The sequence below is a fragment of the Leucopleurus acutus genome (genome assembly GCF_964270905.1).
Source record: "Leucopleurus acutus genome assembly, chromosome: 21".
In the NCBI taxonomy this organism is placed as follows: Eukaryota; Metazoa; Chordata; class Mammalia; order Artiodactyla; family Delphinidae; genus Leucopleurus; species Leucopleurus acutus.
In genome coordinates this window covers 21202210-21218390 of record NC_139163.1, presented here as the reverse complement: position 1 = coordinate 21218390, position 16181 = coordinate 21202210, and the positions used below count along the sequence as shown (strand labels likewise).

Below are 16181 nucleotides of genomic sequence, written 5' to 3'. Positions count from 1 at the left end.
CTCTCCAGCCTTATTTCCCATCATTATGAGCCTCCCACTTGACTCCAACAAGACCTAGCTGCTCACTCAGCCCCATGCATGCCTTTCTACTCACATCTCCTCCTTTCTTCACAGAGCTTCCTCATCATTCTTTGTGAGACCACCTCAAACCAACTCCCCTCAGTCTGGATAACTTTTTCTAATCCAGTAAGACTCGGCTCACCAGTCTCTTCTCCAAGACGCTTTCCTTTGCGTCTACTGCCACTCAGCATCCCATAAGGATTCAGAGCGTGAGCCTGGAAGCCAGACTGCCTGGGTTCAACTTCTGGCTCCTCCACTCACTCGCTGTGAACTGGGGCAAATTGGCAAACCTCTCTGTACCTCAGTTTCCTCAGCTATAAACTTGAGTTTTTGTCCACCTATGGTCAATTAATCTATGAAAAAGGAGGCAAGACTATACAATGGAGAAAAGACAGTCTCTTCAATAAATGGTGCTGGGAAAACTGGACAGCTAAATGTAGAAGAATGAAATTAGAACACTCTCTAACACCATACACAAAAATGAACTCAAAATGGATGAAAGACCTAAATGTAAGACCTGATACTATAAAACTCTTAGAAAATTGCAGCAGTACTTTTTAGATCCACCTCCTAGAGTAATGGAAATAAAAACAAAAATAAGCAAATGGGACCTAATTAAACTCATAAACTTTTGCACAGCAAAGGAAACCATAAACAAAATGAAAAGACAACCCACAGAATGGAAGAAAATATTTGCAAATGAACAACTGACAAGGAATTAATCTCCAAAATCTAGGAACAGCTCATACAGCTCAATATCAAAAAAACAAGCAACCCTATCAAAAAATGGGCAGAAGATCTCAATAGATGGTTCTCCAGAGAAGACATACAGGTGCCCAGAGGCACATGAAAAGGCTAATTATTAGAGAAATGCAGATGAAAACTACAATGAGATATCACCTCACACCAGTCAGAATGGCCATCATCAAAAAGTCTACAGACAATAAATGATGGAGACGATGTGGAGAAAAGGGAACCCTCCTACACTGTTGGTGGGAATGTAAATTGGTACAACCATTATGAAGAACAGTATGGACGTTCCTCAGAAAACTGAAAATAGAATTACCATACCATCCAGCAATCCCACTCCTGGGCATATATTCAGAGAAAACGATACATACACCCCAATGTTCACTGCAGCACTATTTACAACAGCCGGGACAGGGAAGCAACCTAAATGTCCACTGACAGATGAATGAGTAAAGAAGATGTGGTACACACATACAATGGAATACTACTCAGCTATAAAAAAGAATGAAATAGTGCCATTTGCAGCAACATGGATTGACCTAGAGATGATCATACTAAGTGAAGGAAGTCAGAGAAAGACAAATACCATATGATATCACTTATATGTGGAATCTAAAAAAAATGATACAAATGAACTAATTTACAAAACAGAAACTTAGAAATCAGACTTAGAAAGCAAACTTATGGTTACCAAAGGGGAAAGGTCGGGAGAGGGATAAATTGGGAGTTTGGGATTGACATATACACACTACTATATTTAAAATAGATTACCAACAAGGACCTACTGTATAGCACAGGGAACTCTACTCAATATTCTATAATACCCTAAATGGGAAAAGAATTTGAAAAAGCATAGATACATGTATAAATGAATCAATTTGCTATACACCTGAAACTAACACATTGTTAATCAACTGTACTCCAATATAAAATAAAAAATTTAAGGCTTCCCTGGTGGCGCAGTGGTTGAGAGTCCGCCTTCCGATGCAGGGGACATGGGTTCGTGCCCCGGTCCGGGAAGATCCCACATGCCGCGGAAGAGCTAGGCCCGTGAGCCATGGCCGCTGAGCCTGCGCGTCAGGAGCCTGTGCTCCGCAATGGGAGAGGCCACAACAGTGAGAGGCCCGCGTACCACACACAAAAAAATAATCTACCCCAAAGAGAAGAACTGAACTAATTTTAGGCAGACTTTTTTTTTTAAAAACATCTTTATTGGAGTATGATTGCTTTACAATGTTGTATTAGTTTCTGCTGTATAACAAAGTGAATCAGCTATACGTATACGTATATCCCCGTATCCCCTCCCTCTCGCGTCTCCCTCCCACCCTCCGCATCCCACCCCTCTAGGTGGACACAAAGCGCCAAGCTGATCTCCCCGTGCGATGCACTAAGCACACTTCTTTAATGCAAAAATATACACAAAGAAGCAAAGGGCAAGAATTTAAGTTATGTGAGATGATTTTTTTTCAGCTAATACAGTTATTTGATAACAACAAACTATGTACTGTTCTAAATAATTTACAACCTTCAGGACAATCCTATGTGGGTATAACATTGTCCATATTTTTATAGATAAAGAAACTGAGTACAGAGAGTTTAAGTAATTTGCCCAAGATCAAACAGCCCGTAAGTGGTGGATTCTAGATGCTACCTCCAAGCTGCCTGGCTCCAGAGTTCTTGCTGTTCGCCTCTATGCTAATAACAGGGGAGAGAGGGAGAGAGGGAGAGAGGGGAGGGGGGGAGGGGGAGAGAGAGAGAGAGAGAGGGAGAGAGAGAGAGGGAGAGAGAGAGAGGGAGAGAGAGAGAGGGAGAGGGAGAGAGGGAGAGGGAGAGAGGGAGGGAGGGAGGGAGGGAGAGGGGGAGAGGGGGAGAGAGGGGGAGAGGGGGAGAGGGAGGGAGGTAGGGAGGGAGAGAGAGGGAAGGAGGGATGGAGGGAGGGGGGAGAGACAGAGAGAGAGGGAGAGAGAGAGGGAGAGAGGGAAGGAGGGATGGAGGGAGAGGGGGAGAGGGGGAGGGGGAGAGAGAGAGAGAGTTAATGTGTGCAAAGTACTTAGAACACGGCTTGGTATATTTTAAGCACTATTTTAAGTGTTTGCTATTATGATTGTGTTCCTTTACTGTTTGTGAGCAGCATTTATTAAATTTTAAAAATCTGTTTTTGAGCTCCCTCCATTATTTACTGTCTCTGTATCCTCAAATCCTGGCTTTGATAAATGTTTGCTGAACCAGGGGAAATTCATTAAAATCTGTCCCCTTGAGCTCCTCAATTCATGCCCTCATTTTCTCTTCTCTTCAACCCAGTAATATTGTGAGTCATTAGGCAAATAAAAAGACTGAAATAAAATTCTGCTACAATGAGGAAACTAGTTTTAAGTTGTCCAAGGCCCCACATGGGCTGTGGAGGGAGAGTTCTCCAGAGTGCTGACTCCTCATCTGTTTTCCAGTACGTGATGGGTAGTAATAGGAGTGTACACATCATTTATTTCATCTTCAAGAAACTTGCTTTGAATAACAGAAGTTATAAAATATTTAAACTTTGAAAAATACAGAAGAATTAAAAATCCTTTTCCCATCACAAAGAAATTCATTTAAATCTGTCCCCTAAAGTTCCTCAATTCATGCTCTTATGAATTGAGAAATAACCAGTATTGGCATATAACCTGTACTTTTTATGTTTGTGTAGATTACATTTTTAATGTACAGTTTTATAAAATATACCATATATACTGTATATAATCTGCTTTTTCTGTCAATGTAATTATATCCACAAGATTTTGAATGGTTGCAAACTATTCCACTATGTATACCATCTATTTAAAAATTCCCTATTACTTCTAATTTTTGCTAATATAAAAATTCATTACTATATAGTTCTTTGCTATACTGCAATGAACATATATCTATAAGCTTTTACATATGAGTTTATTTCCTTATTTTCTATAAAGTTGAGTGACTGTGTAGAAAGTTATATAGATATACAGTCCTCAATACATTCTGCTCACCCTTCTTTTATAAAACTTTATTTTACACACCCAGAAGCTGTGTATTTGTTTCCTAGGAAAACACAAATGAAAATAGCATCATTATTTTTTTTTAGCATCTTTATTTGGAGTATAATTGCTTTACAATGGTGTGTTAGTTTCTGCTTTATAACAAGGTGAATCAGTTATACATATACATATGTCTCCATATCTCTTCCCTCTTGCATCTCCCTCCCTCCCCCCATCCCACCCCTCCAGGTGATCACAAAGCACCGAGCTGATCTCCCTGTGCTATGGGGCTGCTTCCCACTAGCTGTCTATTTTACGTTTGGTAGTGTATATATGTCCATGCCACTCAGCATCATTATTTTAATGTGCATTTTTTCAGTGAGTTTGACCTTTAAAACTACTTATTGGCTATTTGGATTGTTCATGTGTAAGTATTCCTCTTGAGTGTCTTTTTTCTTGGATATTTATATGTTGAGCTGTTTCAGGAATTCCAATGGCTAACTGAAATACCAAATTTCTTTTCTTCTATTTCTTTGTCACGTTCAGTACGGTAGAACTTGGTTATCACAGTTAAACTAAGAGCTGCCAATTGACAAGTTGTTAGTGATTGATTAATAAAGTCCAGGAATAGTAGTCTGGCATACTAATTAAAATCATAACCATTGGATTCAGAAGATCTGGCTCCAGATCCACTTTGGACAGTTTACCTAACTCTTTGAACCTCAGTCTCCTCACCTATAAAATGCTGGCGATACCTACACCTTAAGACTGTTTTGTGGACTAAATAAGATAGTGCATGTTAACGGTTAACCTAGTGCCTGGCACAAGAGTGTTCAATAAATAAGTTACTGTTAATATTACAAAATATTTCAAAACAAGCTGATTGATAAATGAGATTAGCTCTTGATACAAGGTATTAGAAAAGTATTTTCTACCTCTTTTACCCAAATAAACCTTAGCTGGATGAGAAATATCTTTAGGGATCAGTAACGCAGGTTGGACAAAAGGAGGGGAAGCAAAAAAGAAAAAAGAAAATGACGATCTTATCCTACCAAAGAAAAAAACTGAACAGAAACTTCTGCCTTGCATTTTAGAGTTCTCTTAAGTCATTCATCTTCTATAGTAAAACATAACAATTTTGAAAAGTATCTTTACAATGTAAGAGGCAGAATACTATACAAATTTGTTAAAAATTATACTTGAATATATCTAAGCCTCTTAGAAATATTCCACTAAATAGAAAAACAATTCCGAATAAACCAAAGGTTAATATAAAAATAATGAGAAATCTGTGATAACTGAGTTTTGATAAATCTTTCATCATTTGATGAATTAAAAAAAGTAAAAACATGGAAATTATTTAAAACACAGCACTTAAGGGTTATTTATATACCCCCCTTTTCATCTGTAACAATAAGAATAAGCTGTTATAACTGATCTTTATAGTAACCCTGAGGCACTGCAAAAATCCTTCAAGTGACTTCTGAATTAAAGGAAAGATGAATCACAGATATACTGGATATAGGCTCAGTTTGTTAGAAATCAGTTAAGCAATAAGCCCCTTTTCTGGTGATTTTCAATACTGTAAATACCAATTTGCTGCAATTTTAAAAGAAACAAGAAATACAAACTTTATAAGGACAGGGACTTGATTTTGCTCACCTCTGTATTTCCAGCATCTAAAACAATGCCTAGTATGCAGTAAGCACTGAACAAATACTTGTTAAATTAATAGCAAGAACACCTAAGATTTATGTTTTATATGCTAATTTTTAAAATCAACTTCAGTCTTAGAAGCAATATTCACATGCCCAATTTCTGCTTTCAGTTGCAACTCAGTTGCTTGCTTGCCTTTAAAAAGTCTCTTAAAATTCTTGGAGCTCTTTTCTTCAGTTCTAATTTGGTTACTTATTTGCCTTAAAAAAAGTCACTTAAAATTCTTGGAGCCCTTTAATCTGTGAATTAGGGGTACTAATACATGCTCTCCTATCTCGCATGATCTTTTGTAAGAATCAGTTAAGATAATGGAAGTGAAAATACTCAGTGAAGTATAAAGCACCATATAAATGTCAATGTTTACTGTTTCAGGTACTTTGCAGAATAAGTTAGGGCATATATAAGTTTACTGATGAATTAAATTCAAATCTCTTCATGTTAACCTAGTTGACTAAGATATTAAAAACCCTTTACATTTTCTTTAAATGTATTCAGTATCTACCTATAATTTGACTTACCTTTTTATAATGAAAGCCTTGCAATGTCTATATTTTATTGATGTATGCTAAAATGTTACTACTAATTAACATATGCAGGCGAGAATCAGGATTTAACCCTCACTCTGGTAATATTAATGTGGTAGAGAGAAAAGAGCAGGACTTGACACTATAAGATTTAGATTTCAATTTTAGCTAAATCACCTTCTTGCTGGAGCACAAATTTTACATTTTAAAAATATTTTAATTTTTACTGAGTATTTATCCATCAGGCACCATTCAAAGCACTTCACCTGTTTTGACTCTTAATTCTCACAACAGCCCTAGGCTGTTGTTATGGTTGCTATCTTTCTATGAGGTAGACACTATTTTCACTTTTCAGATAAGGAAAGCAAAACAGGGAGGTCAAACACAGGCCCAAGGCCAGAGAGCAGGTGGATGCCGTGCTGTGATTCAAACCCAGGTCATCAGACACCAGCATGCACAGCTCTAACTACTAGGCTGTACTGCATTCTCTAACCCTATGTGTCTCAATTTCCCTCTGAGGATAATGGTACTCCACAGGATTCTTTATGACAATGAAATGACAAAGAATTTAAAAATACTTGGTAATAGTCAAGGACTACATAATTAATATTCAAAACAAAACCTTCCTTCTCCAAGTATTTCAAATAAAATATTCTCCTCCTTACGACTTTTATTTTTTTTTAACCAGTTCAAACTGTAAATTATACTGTTCTGTTGGTGTTCTTTTGGGGGGGAGAATGGCAAGTCAGGGTAAAAATTCATTAAAAATAAAAGGAAGAGGGACTTCCCTGGTGGCACAGTGGTTAAGAATCCACCTGCCAATGCAGGGGACACGGGTTTGATCCCTGGTCCGGGAAGATCCCACATGCCGTGGAGCAACTAAGCCCATGTGCTACAACCACCTGAAGCCCACAACTACTGAAGCCCGCACGCCTAGAGCCAATGCTTCGCAAGAGAAGCCACTGCAATGAGAAGCCGGCGCACCGCAGTGAAGAGTTAGCCTCTGTTTGCCGCAACTAGAGAAAGCCTGCGCGCAGCAACGAAGACCCAACACAGCCAAAAATAAGATAATAAAAACAAAAAGGGAAAAAATCTTTATTGAAAAAAAATAAAAGAGAGCACAGCAAAGTTGCATTATTTCAAAAGACTCTTAAGTATAAAGGTTCAATGCAGAAAAGACTTACATAATATCCTTGAATACTAAAAAGACAAAGTTATGAAACATCTGAGAGTTAATACCAAAAGATCAATGGATTAAATGTTATCTAAATATATTTCAGTTCAACAGAAACTTATGTAATCTCAATGGGAACGTTCTGATTTTGGCAAAGGTTTTCTAACTTTCCTTTCTTGTTGACAGGGATTAAATTTGGATGTGTGTGGGCTAACTGTAGACTAGATTATTTTTTCTAGTTAATAGTATTTGTTTCATTGTAAGAATTATACGAAGAAATTATAGCGAAGGTCTTTTTCCATTGTTAACAATAATGAAAGTATCTTAAGTAACTACAGCTGTATAATTATATAAATACATTTCAAATGCCTGGCTCTCAAAAATTTAAAGCTTAACTCTACAAGTACATTTATAACTCTACTAAACCTTTTTTATTTATGCCCATAAACTGTTAAATACATAATATCTGTACTTTACCAACTATAATTTGTTAGCTCTAAGATTTTTTCCCTCCTACTTTGCACTAAAAATTCAAAGGATGAAAAAAGTTATCCTCATTAGTACCATTCAGACACATTTTTGATTATGGAATTAATGATTTTTGAAAGACCTAAAAATGAAGGGAAAACAGACTGATGAGGTGAAAGTCAGGAGACTTGGGTTCTAGTCCTGCTAAAGTAGAATTAAGCAGCTGAGTGGACAGAATTCCCACATGCAGGCTATGCAAACTGAAAAAAGGAGAAAGAATAGATCTTTCAGTCTTTTTCTGTTAAAAATAATATCCTCAACTCCAGGCCCCAAATCTTCTTTAATTAAAAGATTATTGGTCATAGAACATTAAGCTAAATCTTAATTAGTAAATGTACTCCGTGTTCTTCCATGGATTAGGACCTGAATTCTTACGAAATGCCTAATTTAAGAGGTCAAACCACTAAATCAGTGGGAGTTAATACTGAACAGGGCTGTCAGTAAGGTTCATCCTTTATTTTACACTAGTGACAAAAAAATTCCTTGGAAATTTATGTTAAACATTTTCATTGGATGAGTTATACCGGTAGGATGAACCCTGGTCCAACATTTAGGAGGAATGGAGGACATGGTGTTGCCTCCACAATCAGCTGGCTGTGTGTGACTGTGGACAAGTCATTTCACTGCTGCAGCTTCTGCTTCATTTAAAAAATGAGGAACAGGCTTCCTTGGTGGTGCAGTGGTTAAGAATCCACCTGCCAATGCAGGGGACACGGGTTCGAGCCCTGGTCCGGGAAGATCCCACATGCCGCGGAGCAACCAAACCCGTGTACCACAACTACTGAGCCTGCGCTCTAGAGCCCGCGAGCCACAACTACTGAGCCCATGTGCCACAACTACTGAAGCCCAGGGGCCTACAGCTGGTGCTCCGCAACAAGAGAAGCCACCGCAGTGAGAAGCCCGCGCACCGCAGCGAGGAGTGGCCCCCGCTCGCCGCAACTAGAGAAAGCCCGCGCGCAGCAACAAAGACCCAGTACAGCCAAAAATAAATAAATAAATGAAAAAAAAAAAAAGGAGGACCATGTCCTAGATGGTCTGTACTTCACCATTCATACTCTATTCACCCAGAGAGGCTGAGTTGTATTGGAATTTTGCATTCCAAATAGTTCTCTTTTGTTTTGGATCTATCATTCTATTTTATAACTGCTACTCCCCATAAAGATACTGAAAATATGCCAAGTTTGTGCTTTGAACTCTAAAGGTATTAAACAGCTCAACACAGTTAACTAGCTCAAAGTGACTGGGCACTTAGTGTAAAAGACCTACAACAAGATACTTTCGGTTACAGTTTATAAATGCACCTCATACTTAGCATCAGTTTATATTCTGGAAGTCTGTTTTCTTGGGGATTATTTCCCCAAGTGTTATTCCATGCCTGTATAGACCTTAGTCTTGAAACATCCTTACTTAACACAAGGCTTAACAGGGACAAAATTGACATTTGGGGCCTGATCTTTGTGTGGGAGATTGTCCCGTGCATCGCCGGATGTTGAGCAGCATCCCCGGCCTCTACCCACTAGATATACCAGCACCACTCCCACATGGGGTGGCAACCAAAAGTCTCCCTAGATATTGCCCCAGATAATGTCCCCTGGGGCTGGGGGGCGGGCAGTAAAATCCGCCTGGTAGAAAACCACCGAATTAAAGAACAACTCTTAATTTTACACAGCGAACTAACTCCGGCAACGTCCCTTTCCACAGCCCAAAAAGAAAAGTGCTAGCCTAAGTTAGGAGGCCGAAACTGCTTCTTGGAGGCGAAGAAACAGACAAAGATCTTCAAGGCCTTTTCCCCACAGCTTGATCAAGAGTGGAAAGGGAAACAAGCGTGGCAACGAACTCGATCAGAGGCTGACTCTTTATCTTTACCGTGAACTAGGTGTTTTCGAAAGTAAGCACACGTGTGCTTCTGAAATAAGCACGCCCTGACACACACAGGGGGAAATCATCAAGAGGAACCAGGTCGGCAGGCATTTTCAGCTAAGACTGGAACAACCCGGAGCACCTCCGCAGCCTGGCGGCCCACGGGGCCTCCGGGTGCGGGGTGCGGGCGCCGAGCTCCTGCCACGCCCACCGGACGTCACCCGTTACACAACGCCCCCCGCCCCCCGCTTATGCAATTCTGCCTCCAGCGGTTTCCAATTGCCCCGGTGACTTTTGTGGGAGACCAAGGTATACGTTGCACACCCAGCCTCGTCTGGGGATCCTCTCCCCGCCCCGGCTGGCGTCTCCCCGTGGCGGACCCGGCCCGGCCCAAGCGGCCAATTACCGGAAAGAGCGCGGCAGGAAGAGAACAGCCGCTCAGGCTCGCCCAACTCCCTCCCCATCCCGCGCTCGGGCGGCCTCGCCCGGCCACCCGCGCCGCGCCGCTCCGCTCCACTCCGGGCGCGCCCGCCACAGCGCCAGGCCGCAGCGGAGGGAACCCCGCGCCGCGTCACAGTCGGCTCGAGGGCGATCCCCACTGTGACCGAAGTACCCTGGGGCGCCGCCCCCTCCCACACCCTCCAGGACCCCGAGACCCGACCCGCGAGAGGCAGCCGGCCTCGGGAAGCCTCCCGGGGGCGTAGACGAGTTCGTGGCCGCCCGCCCGTCGGGGAAAGGAGGGTGGGGTCGCGGGGCCCGCGCGGTCACCTGTTCGCAGCTCCTCGCAGGCGGCGGCCAGGGCCTCCCGGTAGCGCCCCTGGTGCAGCAGCTCCCCGAGACGCCCGGCCGCCCGGGCTCTCTCCCGCTCGCCCGGGAACCACTTTTCGGCCAGGTGGTTGAGAACGACGCTGGTCCTGAAGCCCGAGGCAGCGATGGCGGCGGCCAGAGGCGGCGGCCGCGGGGAGGTCCCCTCAGCATCAGCGGCCGCGGCGGGCGGCAGCCGGTCCCGGCAGAGGCGGCAGCGGGCGCGGAGCTCTCTCCGCAGGCAGCGGCGGCAGTAGCTGTGGCCACAGGCCACGGTCACCGGCTCGCTCAGGAAGCCCCGGCAGCCCAGGCAGCTGAGCAGCCCGCCGGCGCCGGGGTGGGCGCCCTCCGCCGGGGTCGCGCTCCAGCCCAGCCCGTGGCGGAGCCGGTAGTTGAACACCAGGCAGTCCACCAGGGTACCGAGGCACTCGGGCCTGACCGGGGCCCCGCGGCGCAGCGCCGCCGCGTACGCCTCCAGCGCTCCCTTCAGGTGGCCGCCCAGCGCCAGCAGCTCGCCCCGGCGGAGCAGCAGCTCCCAGCGCTCCGACTCCGCGGCCGCGCGCTCCAGCCGGTCGCCGCCGCCGCCCACTTCCCAGAACCGGCCCCGGCTCCGCGGCCGGGGATCCGCCTCCTGGCTCTCTCCCTGGGAGCTCCTCGCTACGACCGGAGAAGACATGGCCCGCAAAGGGTTGCGCCGCCGCCGCCCGCCGCCACGGTCCCGGAGCCTCCGGGGCGCGCGGCTCCGCACGCGGCCCGCGAGCAGGGGGGCGTGGCGCGCGGACACAGCGGGGCGGCGCGCGCCCGGGAAGCCCCGGGGGCGGGGCCTGGCGGGCGCGGGCGGGGCGGGACCGGGCTGCGCGGAGGCGCCCGGGACTCCCCCGCACTCTCCCCCCCCAACCCCCGCCCCGCGACCGGGTCCCCGAGGAGCCTACCGCCTGTCCAGCCCCTCCCGAAGCCCCTCCTGGCGGGAGACGCGAGGTCAGATGATCTCCCAGCGGGGATCTAATTGGCTTCTCCGGAAGAAGGGCCTGGCTTGTAACCGAACAAAGCCCGAAGGAGCCCAGACCTCCCTCGCCCCACTGGTGTCTCCGTCGGACGACCCCGCACCTGCCGCGGACTCTCCCCCAATCCCTGCTTCGTGGGTGCTCTCCTGCCGGGCAGCAGGCTTCGCGGGACTGAGGCCCAAACTGCCCACCCTTCCCGGACATAAACGCCCACCTGAGTGGGGACTCGCCCCCTCTTCCTGGCCCCTGGGAGCCTCCCGATGTAGTGTAGGTGCTCATCTGCGTTTTCTCTAGTTTATGCCCAAGTTACAGATGGACACGTAGAGGCAGAGGGCTTAGGAACGCGCAAAGTCAGTCTGATGACTTTGTGACTCCCCAAGACTAGAGTAGGTCAACTTTAGGAACAAAATAACCCTACTCACCTACCTGACGCGACTCCCTCCAGAGTGTAAGACAGTTTTCCCTGGTGCCAAATTACTGCTGCTTTTCTGGTTTAACCCCGCCCCCCCCCCACCATCTCGAGGGAGGAGGCCCACAGGTTCCTCTCCACATCTCATTTACTGCCCAACAGCTGGCTACGGCCTATATTTGGCATTTTTAAAGAGAAAACACCAGGTGAATGCTTTTTCACAGGAAAGTCATATCACTGCAACCCAAGCAAGGTCTGCAGTTTTGCCCACAGAAGAGAAGGAAAATGATCTGGTTTTTGTATAATGGGTTATATTTCCTTTAAACTTGGTGGTAGCGGGTTTAAAGCTCTCCGTTGAAAATATTTACAGATTTCATTATAAGGTACTAGATTGTTAATGCTGTCCTTTTTCAAATGGTTAGAAACAATGGCCCAGAGAGGGAAAGTTATTTGCCCAAAATCACACAGCTAATAATATACAAACGTTTTAAGATCACTTTACTCGCATTCCACTATTATTAGATCTTAGATAAAAATATTTCACATGAGATTTTCAAAACGGAGCTAAAGGGACTCAACCTGAGCATACTATGTCTGAAACTGGCTAACGTTTAATCAACATCCCTCTTTACAGAGAACAGGCAGTTAGGCTCAAAACTGCTTTGAGTTACATGTGTTTCTACTACATAATTAGCAAATCTCACGACTTCATAGACGTAGATACACTGCCCCCAAGACAACATCCACATTGAACCTGAAACAGATTGCCAGCTGAGACCCAAGGAGCAACTCCTAATCATCTGAAGTGTGGTGTATTGGGATTGATTCACAAGCACAACCTTGAATCTAATTCTAGACCCCTGAATTACTGCCTTCCCTCCATAAACAGAAGAATGACATTAGTCAGATGCCCACATACTCATCTGAAACTTGAAACCATAAGTAGTAAAACAAATATCCATATGCCCATGGACATTTACTTTTGTGATGTATTCCTATCCTAAGAGCCGCTTGCAAAATGTACAATAGTAATGAATACATGTGTTCATGATTACACAAAAAAAGTATAAGTTGATAAACATGCTTATGTTTCTTATCAAGTATAGTTCAAATCAGGTTTTATTAGGGAATTTCCCCCAAAAGTAAAATATATGGTTCAGAAAATAATATGAAGCATCATTTATCCTTTGGAATTTCTTTCCCCAATAAATGTGACAAATAGCCATATCTGATTCTGGTGTGAAATAAAATAGTACAATTATGATAATGTGAAGGGGGAAAAATGGGACTGTAGGAGGAATCTTGCCGTGTTCTCCTTGGCATTTGTGAATGGTTATAATTCCTGTTTGCTCGTTTATACATTTACGTAACTGGTTCTCATTTATGTAACTTATTTATGTAAGAGGTTGTACTGCCTCTGTGGCCTTTGTGTGCAGCACAATTTCCCTCTGAATCAGGAAGTCTGGGGCAAAACGATCACTGACTCTAAGACCGGTCACTTGTCTGTCATGCTATGCCACCAAAAGAGGAGATGTACTTTGATGCGACTGCTTTTTAAATTCAGAGCAGAGAAAATTAGTATCTTTCTTCATTCATTTTCTAAAATTTGGACTTTGGTCTCTGACTCACCCAGCAGGCTGCCATGGAGGAGAGGGAATCCTGTGGGGAAAAAAAAAAAAAAAAAATCCTCCGGGCCAAGAGGAATAGGATGGGGTGAAACTCTCCTCTCTTTCCCTTCCAGCGTTACTTCTGTCTTTGCTAACAAAGTAGTAAAATCATGAGATTTGTATTTCATTTCAGTTTTTTTGTGTTGTCTTCTAAAATAGATCAGTTATGTAAGAGAGTAAGAAGAAAAGCATATCTATTTCCTAATTTGGAAAATGCTTATCACCATCATTCCCTGCGTATCCCTGCCTTCCCCCGCCCCACTGCACCAGAAGGAGACTTTTCCTGGTATAGTTAGAAAAACTATTTAAGAATCACGTAACATAGTGCTTTTCCTGTGCACAAATCACCTGAAGGTGTGTATTTGAACCCCTTTTTCTTTTTCTTTTTTTTTTACTGTGGGTGAATTTACCATTTGTTTCCTCACATTCTTACCATTAAAAAAACAGAAATTGAATTTAAGCTTAAAAGAGCCAAGCAAAATTATGTCCTCTTCCTGATTCATTTCAGTTGGTAACATTCTAGTCAATGCATTGAGAACAGTGAATTCTAAAATGAAACAATCAGTACATACCCAATAATAGCGTATCAGTACATAAGGCACAGATGGAAGGGACTTTAGAGCCACCTTGCATACCCCTCGTTTTACATACACGAGGACTCTTAGACCTGAGAAGATGCTGCTTTAATAGAAGTCATACTAGAAAGGGAATCCAGAGACCTGGTCTTGACTGCGTCTATGCCTCTATATCCGGGAGGAAATCCCCTGGCCTTGCTGAGCCTCGTTTGCCATCTGAAAAATGCTAGAAGTGGAACTCTCTTTCAGGTGCCTTCTGCCTCTGGAGCTGAGTCCTAGGGGTTGGTTTGAACACAGTGAGAGGAGGCAGAGAGTCTCCCAGACACAGGAACACAGCTATGTGACACCTGATGAAAATACAACAGCAGAAGGTGAAGGCTGCTGAGAAGAGGGATCAGAAGCACACTTGGGTGGTGCACGCCCAGCCCTGTCCAGAGGAGGGAGAACCATCTCTGGGACACGAACATTTGCAGTCACTGGATAGGGATCCCCCCCATACGCCCCTCCTCGCCCCTTATATAAATCTGTGAGAGGCTGGAGGAGAGCCTGGGGGGGAGGGGAGCTGGTTATATAACGGGCATTTGTGGGGAAATTTATATAAGATGCTAAAAATACAGTATATGATTGCTATAATGGTGTTCTAAGTGAAGAGCCCTAATGAGGACAAACTGAGTAGGTTAAATAGAGGTGACGGTAAGTAGATGTCTAAACCCAGTTGCCTGCAATGACTACTGTCTGACCAAGTATACTACCCAGTATTAAAGTATTCTGTTATCCCCTTGGGGAACACTGTTGAAGTGCTCAAGGGCACCATTCTTAATTCTTTTCTAATACTCTGAAGAACCTAGAAATACTATGTAACCCATATTCTATTTTATTGGTAGTCAAATTGATAAAATGAATGCATTTCCCAGTATCAAGCTGTTAACTAGAAATAGACATAGGAAAAAAATCCCATACATTAGTTAAGAAGTTCTAAGAATTAACTACATATAAAGTCTCCTGGATTGTCTATCCTCCTTTCTTGTCCCCCGACCCCTCACCTTAGCACTTACTGTCACCTGACATCATATACATATATATATATATACATATATATATACATATATATATATATATATGTATATATATATATATATATAAAGTGTCTCTGTCCTCTAAAATGTAAGCTCCTTGAGAACTGGGATTTCTGCCCATCTTGTTCACTGAGGTGTCTCTAGCACTGAGGGCACTAGATAATCATTGCTGAATGAGTCCCACACAAAGTAATGATATCACCTAATATTCTTCATTCTCATCAGTGATAAAAAGATATTTACCATTAACACACTAGGACAATTTATATTCTTCACTTCTCCTTTCTCTCATATGTCCCATCGGGCCTGCCAGAGAATCCTTTTAGTTCTGCTTTCAGAATATATACAGACTCTGACCCCTTCTCACTGTTCCCACTGCTCCCCAAACCCCTGCCAGCCCCACCATCACCCTGGCTCAAGCTATCAGCATCTCTCCTAAAATAACGCAATGGGTCTTGGTATTCTTTAGGTAAGAGAAAAAATTTTGCAAGTGGAAACAGATATAGAGAAAAATTATAATCAGCAAATATATATATGTGCACATGTATAAATAAATCAAGAAAACAAAGAAACAAACAGCCTAACATAGCAAATAAAGCTTTGATAATTTGAAAATTATAAAGCACTATTCGTTTGGATAAGATCTAACGTTATTATTACTATTATTATTTAGAAATGCTTACTAAACTCCTGGGAAAATCAGAAAGTCTGAGAAGTTTGAGAAGACCTGGTAGGATGCTTACATGGGTCAAAAAAATCTTGGAGTCATCCTCAACTCCTCTCTTTCTCTCACACTTTACACATGGTGGGCCAGAAAATCCTTTTGGTTCTACCTTCAGAGTGTATCCAGACTCTGACTCCAACTCACTCCTCCCCTGCCACCACCCTGGTCCCAGCCACTAGCAGCATGTCTCACCTAGGTTGCTGCCACTGGCCTCTGCTTTTGTCATGACACCCTTGCATTCTGTTATCAGCGCAGCAGGCAGCGTAATCTTCTCAAAACATAAACAGCATGCTCCTCGAAACACAGCATCTATTTCTCAT

The 16181-nt window shown here is 43.5% G+C and overlaps 1 protein-coding gene across 1 annotated transcript in view; it reads right to left on the bottom strand.

The window, feature by feature from the left end:
• LONRF1 (LON peptidase N-terminal domain and ring finger 1) overlaps positions 1-11129 on the bottom strand; it is a 45593-nt gene extending 34464 nt beyond the window's left edge. Inside the window, exon 1 of the mRNA XM_082863949.1 lies at positions 10371-11129. Within this exon, the coding sequence (XP_082720075.1) occupies positions 10371-11082 (712 nt within the window). The 5' untranslated portion in view covers positions 11083-11129. The remainder of the gene's footprint in view (positions 1-10370) is intronic.
• Positions 11130-16181: the final 5052 nt, after the last annotated feature.